The sequence below is a fragment of the Morone saxatilis genome, unplaced genomic scaffold, assembly GCF_004916995.1.
Source record: "Morone saxatilis isolate NCDOM2014 unplaced genomic scaffold, NCSU_SB_2.0 Contig1, whole genome shotgun sequence".
NCBI lineage: Eukaryota > Metazoa > Chordata > Actinopteri > Moronidae > Morone > Morone saxatilis.
The window spans coordinates 18419692-18430060 of NW_023339651.1; the positions used below are offsets into that span (position 1 = coordinate 18419692).

At 40.4% G+C, this 10369-nt stretch overlaps 1 protein-coding gene across 2 annotated transcripts in view; it reads left to right on the plus strand.

The window, feature by feature from the left end:
* The window catches only part of LOC118327932 (RNA binding protein fox-1 homolog 3-like), a 61425-nt gene that overhangs the window by 26884 nt on the left and 24172 nt on the right, over positions 1-10369 (plus strand). The window contains exons 4-7 of one of the 2 annotated variants that reach the window (XM_035661470.1): positions 3479-3571; positions 6425-6485; positions 8332-8363; positions 9814-9835. In XM_035661470.1, coding sequence (XP_035517363.1) covers positions 3479-3571; positions 6425-6485; positions 8332-8363; positions 9814-9835 — 208 coding nt within the window. Of the gene's footprint in view, positions 1-3478; positions 3572-6424; positions 6509-8331; positions 8364-9813; positions 9836-10369 lie in introns of both variants that reach the window. The other variant, XM_035661476.1, reaches the window with a different exon arrangement.

Genomic DNA, 10369 nt, shown 5'->3' on the forward strand with positions numbered 1-10369 from the left:
TATTAAATCTCACAACACACTGATTAACTGCATCATCCTCATATAAACAAGTATCTACTATCTACAGAACTATATTATAACAGTGATTCACCCTCTAGCCATTTCATACAGCTTCTACATTTTGTTTACAAGTTGAAATGTAGCCTAGTTCCAATGTACTGTTTATTAAATGGAGATGTATGCATCCCTAAATTAAAACGGGTTGTACCACACATACTAGATCTTACACAGAGGTTAGCTGTTATTAAATATCTACACCTACTTACTGTGTATCTGATGAGGCTCATTTGCTCATCTATTGGTTGACTGATTGACTGACTGAAACATATTCATACAAGGAGAAACTCACTGAGAGCAAGCTGTATCTTCAGCAGAGCCCTGTTTAAAGTGATACAAATATATTTAGTATGTTATGGAAAAGCCCCACGTTTCTGATCGAGGTGGAAACACAAAATCTGCTGTGGAGACTGTCAAGACATGTGGCCTACAAAAAAAATCACAAACCAAAGTTTGACTGAATGCAACGGTACCAAGCATTTTATATAGCTTCTTGTAGTTTTTGAGATACAGCCATTTCTGTATCATACTATATTTATTTTGGAGAATCTATAACAAGGAGCTGTTCTGGATCAGATACAGGTATGATTTATTGCAATGTGACGTCAGTGTGAGCCGTCATATCTAGATCAACATTCTTCATGCAGATCACTTCAGAACTGTGACTGTTCACACTGGAATCTGATATCGACCACATTAAATAAAGAGTACTGTGAACAGTCGAACCAAAAAACATTAAGATCTGAGCAATAAATCAGAATTGAGCGCTAAAGCTTGCACTATGAACAGAGTCTTAAGGATGTTTTTTCCTTTTGATTTATCACCCATTTATATATCCTGATATTTTTCATCCTTATGACTTAGAGTATATTCATACTTGACAACAGGAGGTAACAATAAACTAATGTAATTTTAATGTAGTGGTTACTTGTTATTTAACTGCAAAGGGCCTTAATGAAAGTGTATTTATGGTTGTAAGGTTCATAGGGTACCCAGCTTGTGTGATTTAGCATGGTCATTAAGAGCTAACACAGAGAAGGATTTATAGTTACCCATACAGTAGTCAGCTGCCTGTCTTGTCTTACTTGTCTTACCCCGTTTCCTTCTGTAAGCACTTTTACCTTTCCACCTTTAACAGGTCTTGTTTACATTCAGTGCTTGTCTGGCTGCGTCCCATTCCCTAGCATTCCCTAGAACACTAATTATTTACACATGATAAAGAAAAGAAAGCAGACTATCTGCATTAGGGTGAAGAGCAGTGAGTGTACCCGTACGTGGCAACAAAATGTCAGAGGGATTAATTTCGCTCCCACTTCGCACTTTTAAATGTATTTTTTATCTGCTCCCCCTCTCAAGGGCAGGCCTATGTGTTATTTATGCCCGGTGGAAGGCAGTGAATCCTGTATATGCATACGAGATCACAGCGCCAGGTGCCGTTCGCGCATATTATCTGGCGAAGCAATTACAGGGCAACGACTGGCCCAGGATACATAAGCTAAAAGGACCGGCTGCTCGTCCAACAGGCGTGTCTGCCAGGCATATCAAATGGAGTTCCCTCTCTGCCTCCACACCATAACTCAACAATGACAAAGCGGACCATAAGCAGTGAGAGCATGGACCACACTTGTTGTAGGCAGGACTCTCTAAGGGGAGTAAGAGAGAGACTATTTAGACCAGGTTACGTAGATAATAAACTGGGCAGAGCATTATATCAGAACAATAAAACTGGTACTTCAAAAAGTTCTAATTGTCTTCAAGGGTTTTTGGAACAAGGACCCATCTGTGCAGCCAATCTCAACAGAATCTATCTCAATTAGATGTAAAAAATACATGACTATATTAAGGTGCAGTATAAAAAGCGAAGAGTCCACGTAGGTTCAGCTGTTATCCAGGAGACAGGCTGTTATTGTCCTGTGTGAAACCAAAAGTCAATGTTTAAGTTACGTATGTAAGTTAACTTTAGTCAGGTACGTAACAAGGCTTACGATCTGTTCCTCAACCTGATCAAACATAGCATGCGAGAGTGAAAATGATCTGTCTATAGTCATATCGACATTATACCAGCAACATATACACATTTAACTACAGTTTTGATCTCTGTATCTATCGTCTCAAACATGAACAAAATATATTTTTTACTCAACACCTCCTTAATCTTTTTGAGATTAAAAGCTCTCTCGCGTGGACAGAATCCATTCATTTGTTAACAAGGCTTTTATTGTATTGTATTTATCAAAGGTAAACTATAGAATATAGTATAGTATAGAAAGGTAGGGCTAGCAGCAGCAGTAGAAACACACTCTGTGGATCAGCGGTAACCAGATGTTACATAATATCATTATTGCCAATTTGACCGTGGAATAAGGTGTTGAAAACGTGACACTTCCATGGTGCACTGTCCAGGTTGGAAGTTATTCTCCAGGCACTTAGTTTGAAGTAATCATTGCAGAGGGATTTTACTCCATATTCTGTAAAATATAATGTAAATATCAATAGTAAGTAGTATCAAGTAAGTATCAAAAGTAAGACAACAGAAATCTTGCTTTATGTGCCCACAGGACTAAGTGTGATTAAGCAGGTGCCTATGGCTCTAATATGTCTCTCTGCAACTTCATGAAGTAAATTCCTCATTTAAACCACAGTAAGTTCAACAACGCTGATCAGGTAGAATGGAACATTTAACATAAAGCCCTTCACACAGGCAATGATCAATGATAGCAGAGAGGATTGTTCAGCTCTTACTCTCTGCCCGCTTTAAACTCATTGACATAGATAGATGAGGCTTTGCAGCTTTGGGTTCGGAGGCATGTTCTGCCGCGTATACGGGCTGTTTGAGCAAGCTGCCTCTCCAGGCCCAGTCTGAGATGCAGACAGGGTCTCATGAGCGAGCTGCGTCCTGGGGCTCTGAGTGGAACGGTTGACTGATGCCGTGGAGATTGTAATTGTATGGCACTTATCTGCTCTCCCACAGGGCCTGTGCACACCAGCAACTGCATCCTACAGCACACACACACACACATCCATTCCATTCCATTCCATCTGCTAATTCAATCAGGTCCATATATGTGAAGAAGAGTCTAGAAGGTTGAGGAACAGAGAACAGAAACACGCATACACACACACACACACACACACAGTGATGAGGTGGTAATTTCATTATAATCAGGGCTCGTCTGTGGTTTGATGTCCTGTGTTCCTTTTCCTTACTGTAACCTCAGCTCTGTTTCTCATGTTTGTCTAACCAGCCTGACATCTCTCTGGCTTCTGCTTCTAGATCTAGACCTCCTCCTGACCCGCAGCTGTCTCATCTGCTTTGTGTCTTTTCTTCTCTCTTCTTTCCCCATGTTTGTTTCATCATTTCATTTCTGGACTTCTTCCCTTTGTCGCTTGATTATTCAACCCCGCCTCCTGGCCACTACAGGGCTTTGGGTTTGTAACATTTGAAACGAGTGCAGATGCTGACCGTGCACGGGAGAAACTAAATGGTACAATCGTAGAGGGACGCAAAATAGAGGTGCCTTCCCTTTTCCTGTCCCTCTTTACCTCCTGTTCCCCCTCTTCTTTTACTCCCCCTGAATCTCTCTTTCCTTTCTCTGCCTGCCTGACATTTCCTGCAATACTCCCCCTCCCTCCCCCTCTCTCCTTCCATCCATTTCTTTTCTCCCACCTGCCTGCTGCACCTTGAACGCTGCATGCCGAACCCTGATCCGTAAGTGTGTGTGACAAACAGAAAGACAGACCTACTCAGCGGTGTATATGCTTTGCTCGTGATGGATTGTGTCATGTGTGTTTGTGTCTGTTTCTTGTGCATGAGATAAGGGTGGCTTTGGTTTGAGTCAGAAACTGGCCTGTTATAACTGTGTGCCTTACACCTTGTTCAAACTTGTTGACCTTAAACCAGTTGTTGTCCCAGTTTGATGTCACCCTCCTCTTGCATGGAGAGCAACATTTCCCCATCTGTCTGCTCACTCTTTTTTCCTGTTTCCATTTTTCCATTTGAACTATAGGGCTCATCTAATGGACGGATCTTGAGGCTGTTTTAGATACTCATATTTTTTACTGTATCACAGGATCTTTAATTTTTTTTACCTTGACAACCTTTCATGTGGAAAACCAAAAAGCTCACATGCAGCAATGCTATCTCTTAGAAAATACTTTTAAATACTACTGTACTACTGTGCTTTCATATTTTTGAAGACATGTAAATGCTGCCTGCATTTGATTATTTTTATTTTTATTTAATTTTTTTGGTGTGGGTGTACAAAGCTTAATGGTTAAGGCAGATGGTAGTTTTGTTTAAATACTAGTAAATTAGTAAGTTTTTTGCCAGCTTTGAGTTGAGGTTTAAAGTGTGTGGTTAGCTGGTAACACTTTTATTTTAGATTCAGTATTATTATTCTAATTATTTCCTATTTAATAATAACACTTATACCTTTTTATTTTATATGTTTTATATATGTAATACCTTCTTACTTTATATGTTTTGTCATGCATTCTTAGCCAAGTCATCATTGTAAAGGAGAATTGGTTCTCAATAGACTTATCTGGTTAAATTAAGGTTCACAAAAATATTTTTATTTTGAAGCACATTGAGTCTATGCATGGCGTATAAAATGTGCTATATAAATAAAGTTGACTTTAGTTGACTCATCCCTTAAGTCACTTTTCAGTTTTTCCATATTTAACCCCGACCACCATGTCTCCTAATCTTAACTAAGGGCTTTGAGTGCCTTAACAGAGCCATACAAAAATGGAATGATTCCTTTGTAGCTATGAGCGAATATTCTAGCTGGAAAAAACAAACGAGATAGTGACATAATGACATTTTACCAGCTTGGTATAGAATACATGGATTAATATTGTTTCTTCATTATGTTAATAGTAAATGTGGGCAGCATTACATTTCCTCCAAAACCTATTTGCTGTTGCAAAATTTGTGGTATTTGTGTAATCTCTGAGGTGCATGCAGGGTTAACTCTGCGAGGGCCTGTTCGACCTGCGACGGGGTCAGGCCTGGGTGAAAGTGAGCTGTGAGTCCCTATAGGCCATTTTCACAGCAGACATTTTGACTTGTCAAAGCAGGGAAAGCACACAATCAATAAAATTAACGATGGCTCCATTCCATTAAGTGTCCCAGTAAGCAGAGTCAGTGAGTGGACATGCACAATTCAAGAGCCTGGGAACTGGTTCGACTAAATGGAATGCAGCCATCATTAATCTTATTGATGAAAAGGGTCTATTGTGAAATTATTAGCAAATAACAAACCTGTCAAATAAAGGGTGACCCAAGCTTCATGTTTAACCCTTTATAATACTGCAAACAAGCCAACTTAAATAAGTCAGCATCAGAGGCAAAGAGAGGTTCCTTTCCTTCCGCTGGGCCTTATTTTGGAAAAAAATACAATGTTTAGATCTTGTATGAATTACACATAGGATGTTTGTCAGGTTATATCAAACAAGTTCCCTGTTTTAATAAATTAAGCGTACCCTTTAGTTTACTACATGTCTTGTTTTGTACAATCCAACATCACCAACATGGCCATCACCTTGGTACATTTCATTTTGTTCTTCTAGAACGAAGGAAAAAGTATTAAAAGAGGTAGAAATCAGTAAGAGTATGGCCAAGTTGTTCTGGTACCAAACACACAGGCATCGCAGCTTCAAGGAGAGAGAAAGTCATGATTATGGCAACTTTTGGGTGTGTAGGCTTTTCCTAATTTACATTGTTATACTTAAACATTTTTACAACGAACTGCAGCTTTCTTAACTTGCGCAGTTATCTTTTAAATTGAGAAACATTATATGTGTATTTCATGGCCCAATTCAAACAGAATAAAAAAATCTCTCGCCATTAACTTCTGTACATATTTTTCCAGAATAAGGTCCCACGGTGGTCCACCGGTCCTAAGTAGCCCTGTTTTTTATCCTGAAGCCTTGTTTTTTCACCTGTAAATCACCTTAATAAGACTCACTGGGAAGTGGGGGCAGTCGTGTGTGTATCACTGGAGACAGGATGGATGTAGACATAACAGTGAAACCAGAGCACCTCCAAAACGGGATTTCAAGCATTTGTTAAGGTCTTAAATGAAAATCTTTCGTAACTTTTCAGGTTTTTTTCGTGCGTTCATTCTAATTCTAAATATTGTTTGACTTTATCTCACTTACTTTCTCTGATGTTTCTGAATGTGTTTCAACATCAGACCTTTGACTCACTGCATGTAGCCTCATTGCTGAAATTATAAAATACCAGCATGGCATGGACTGTGGTTGTGATGTGGATTATCCACAGTGTGCACTGTTTCTGTTTGTTTCTGTGTGTGTTTTTGTGCGTCTGCCCTCACACTAACTGCTGTCTGTCTGCTGACAGGTCAACAATGCCACAGCCAGAGTAATGACCAACAAAAAGGTGGCAAACCCTTACACAAACGGTAAGACTTCAGCCTTATTTTCCGTCTCTTCCCAGCTCCTTTGTACATCTTCTAATTACTGCTTGCCTTTCATTTCTTCCACTCTCTGGTTTCCTTGCCCATCGTTACATTTCACTCCCAGTATCAGATCTGGCTGCATCACAGAGTGCCAGATCTTATGGTTATATTTATGAGGAGAAGTGAATCGTTATGATCCAATTTCACTTATTGAGCTTGAATTTTTGAATGAAAAGAAAACCAAAAGCTACACATAGAAGCCAGGAAGCAGATTCGGGCTTCGCACAAAAAGAGTTGTGATTATTGAAACTAATATTTGTCAAATAGGCAGTGGGTTTGGTTTGAAATATCACGCAAATAGCAAAGTGAAATCTTTTCTCACTCGTCAGGGAAAAACGTTGAATGGGTGAAAGGAAAAGGGCGGCGTAGAAAGAAGAAGATTGGAGACAGAGGGTGGATTTAAAGCAGGAGGAGGAGAATTTGGTGGATGGACAAGAGAGTGAATGGGTAAATGAATAGAGCCAATAAAAGGAGCCGTGAGGCATTCTTGAAGAGGGGGAGAAGGACCTTTACGTTGTGTTTCTCTCCTCCGTCTCACATTCATGTGGATGGAATGAAAGAGTGGTGGAAGTGAACAGCGGAGATGCTGAAAAGTAAAAGAGGGAAAGAGGGGGAGGGATGGATGAACAAGAGGAGGAATTAAATGGCCAGAACTGGTCAGCACCTCTATTCCACACACACACACACACACACACACACACACACACACCTCCATCCTGTTTGAGGGTGCAGAGAAAGAGAGAATGAGCCCTGAAGGGTTTTCCATTTGTCACTGTCATCAGGCCCCAAGAACAAACACACACACACACACACACACACATGTATTTCCTCCCAACTCATCTCTCTCTCTCTTTCTTCCACTCTCTCTCTCTCTCTTTCTCAGTTCTGGTCAATCTGCTTTATTGGCTTCAGCTGTGGTTAAGCATACTGTTGCCAACACCAAAAATACAACTGAATAAAAATAGAAGAAGAACTACAGTAGTGCACAACAATCAGTTATTTTTTCTGGTCCCCAGTTGGTGAACACTGAAAGAAGTAGACACAATATTTGCTAATACTTAATTTGATGTGGGGTGCATAAAACATGTTTTTGTCTGTGTTGTTTTAGTTTTTCCATGTGAAGCACTGGGCTGCATGTTTGTATGAAAGGTGCTGTATAAATAAAGTTGAGTGGATTGTCCTTCTGGCATCCGCAGACTGCTCTGCCTTTACTGTCGGTGATCGTGACAATGAGTTTCCCAATAGACAGATAACATTACTTATAGAGGCACACCGATTGCAATTTTCTTGGCTGGTTTCAAAGTCAGACCTGCTGATTCCAATGTTTCTTTCGAAGAACTATAATTGACAGCATACACAAACACTTTTGTAACTTTTTTTTTGATGGAAAATTCTATTATATGTTCATAATAAAACACTGAATAACAGAATGAACAGAGCCTTTTGTACAAATACAATCCAACTGAAAATGATTGTAGTATATCTTATTCCACCATTTCAATTCCACTTCCACCAGCTGCAGGTGAGAGGAATCTTGTTATGCCTTCTTCACTCATATATGAGACTCATCGGTCGGTCAGCGGTCACGGGCAATCAAGTTTAAAACCAGCGGTTTCCAGTCACCGGCCGATTAATTGCTGCATCTCTAGTCACTTGATGCTAAAGTAACCGTTAAAGGCCCAAGTATGCTTGCCGCTTGAGACCTGTCGCGCACTGTGACGTCAAAATGACGTAGATCTCGCTGGCGCGCCATGATTTTGGCCTGCTCGCGCGAGGTGGTGAATGTTAGCATGGCTGAATGAACTTGTATCTGCTTCTGGAGTCCAAACAAACCTTCAGAATCCCACTACACTATTATCTTTTCCTTTTTGAAATTACAAGCTATCACAATATCAGCCTTTTGCTGCAATATCGTCCATCCAAGAGGAGTTATACTGGTATGTACTTATGGTGAAGGTATCTCTTTGGTAGGATTTTTGAAAAGGGTTTTTCAAATTCAATTCAATTCAATCAATTTTTATTTGGTATAGGCGCCAATTCAATAACAGAAGTGTATCTCAGACACTTTCTGGCTGTTGGCGGTTATATCATTGTGGTTGTGTCCATAAAACATGTCCCACCATTTCCATTTGTCACTTAGGGAGTAGCTATAGGCAGCTGCCAGTCTGCTAGGATATTTTATTGAAAAAAGTCATACCAAATAATCAGATATGTAGATGGGTTGGCAAAACTAGGAAGCCATTTGTTGGTCTGTTATGCATTCAAAATAGTATGTGCATGTGTATTTTTTCTGCTGCAAGTGTTGCACCATTTATATTCAAACGCGACGTTTAAAACATCAATTCTACATGGCAGGTTGCTAAAATGCGCCAGCTACTGGTTAAAATGGCAGCATTTTAATGAAAATCTCAACTGTTACTGTTAAGCTATGGATATAATGCAGAAACGTGACCAATGCACAATCAACAAAGTCAATTTACCTACAGATTGAACTTTTTTATTACCGATATCCTCTTATTTAATGCTATATACTGCAGCATTTGATATTGTATATATTGTTATGTAAATATTATATTTTTCTGTGTCCTTATTGATAAATGTATCTGCTGGGTGGATGTGGCACCTGATTGGAAACTGGTTTACTTGAATCTTTAAATATTGAGGTACACTTCATTTGGAAGGGTTGTTGCATAAGACTGACCAGGGACACTTTTCATTACATGAAGGCCAGTCCCGTTATGAATGTTTGAAACTGTTTGTCCTTAGTACGGACTGTTATAAACATGCCATAAAAATACTATTTAGGCTTTATGTGCTTAGCAATTATATCTAACTGTTGATATCGTGGTGCTTGGGACATTGGGCTGTCATGGGGAGACCACTTATAATTGCCTAGACAAATACTTTGTCTAACAGGTGTCATGAATAATTCATTTTTGACCTCATATACAGTGGGAACCATTTTGGACTTCTTCATTAAGCATGTTCATTAAATGCATTTAAGACATACTATTAATGCAGCATACGCCCACAAGAACTGATATTTTTTGCCAACTTGGCACGCCCTTCAGTGTTCAGGAGGTGCAATGGCGGGGACCGTTGCTGAACAGCAGACATTTTGGTCATGTCATAGGCAAAAACCTTCACAGGTCTATTACTGGGACTTCATTTCATTGGACGTGCGAGGTCCTGCCATTGTGCATGGGCTGCGTTCACTGTCACTGTCTCGGACACTTATTGGGAAATGAGCTGTTATACAGTGTTGATTAAGTCACCGCATGTTTTTTATTTTGGTGACAATGTGCAAATGTCTGCTGGTGCAAACCAGTTCCATTCCTTTTATACCAACTGTCACTGCATGCGCCTAACTGATCTAAGCTAGCTAAAGCAGCTTACAATTAGGAACAGTTAAGCCCGTCTTGTAGGACTTGCACTTGCCGACCTGTCGCGCCTGACACGTGACGTCACGGGAGCCGCCCGCTAAGCTTATTCATACCTGCGCTTGGGTGGGTCGCCCGACCACTAGTTGCAGGTATTGCTGCCTGAACAGAGGGTAGCCGCCACTGGGAGCCAAAGACTACGACTTTTGCCCTATTTCTACGCACTTAGAAAAGAAGAAAAAGGGTAAACGAATGGCGCGGCCTCTTTTTTGATTTTTCCAAATCGGTCGCGGGGGAGGTTATTTTCGGCATATGGCTCCCCTTGCTCCAACGCATTCATGCGCAAGGAAGGATCGTACAGATGCCTGTAGGGAGGCCGCACTGCGCGGAAAGCCTTCCTGGGTTTCCGTTTGGCCACGGCCTCAGGCTGAAAAAAAAAGGAGTGGT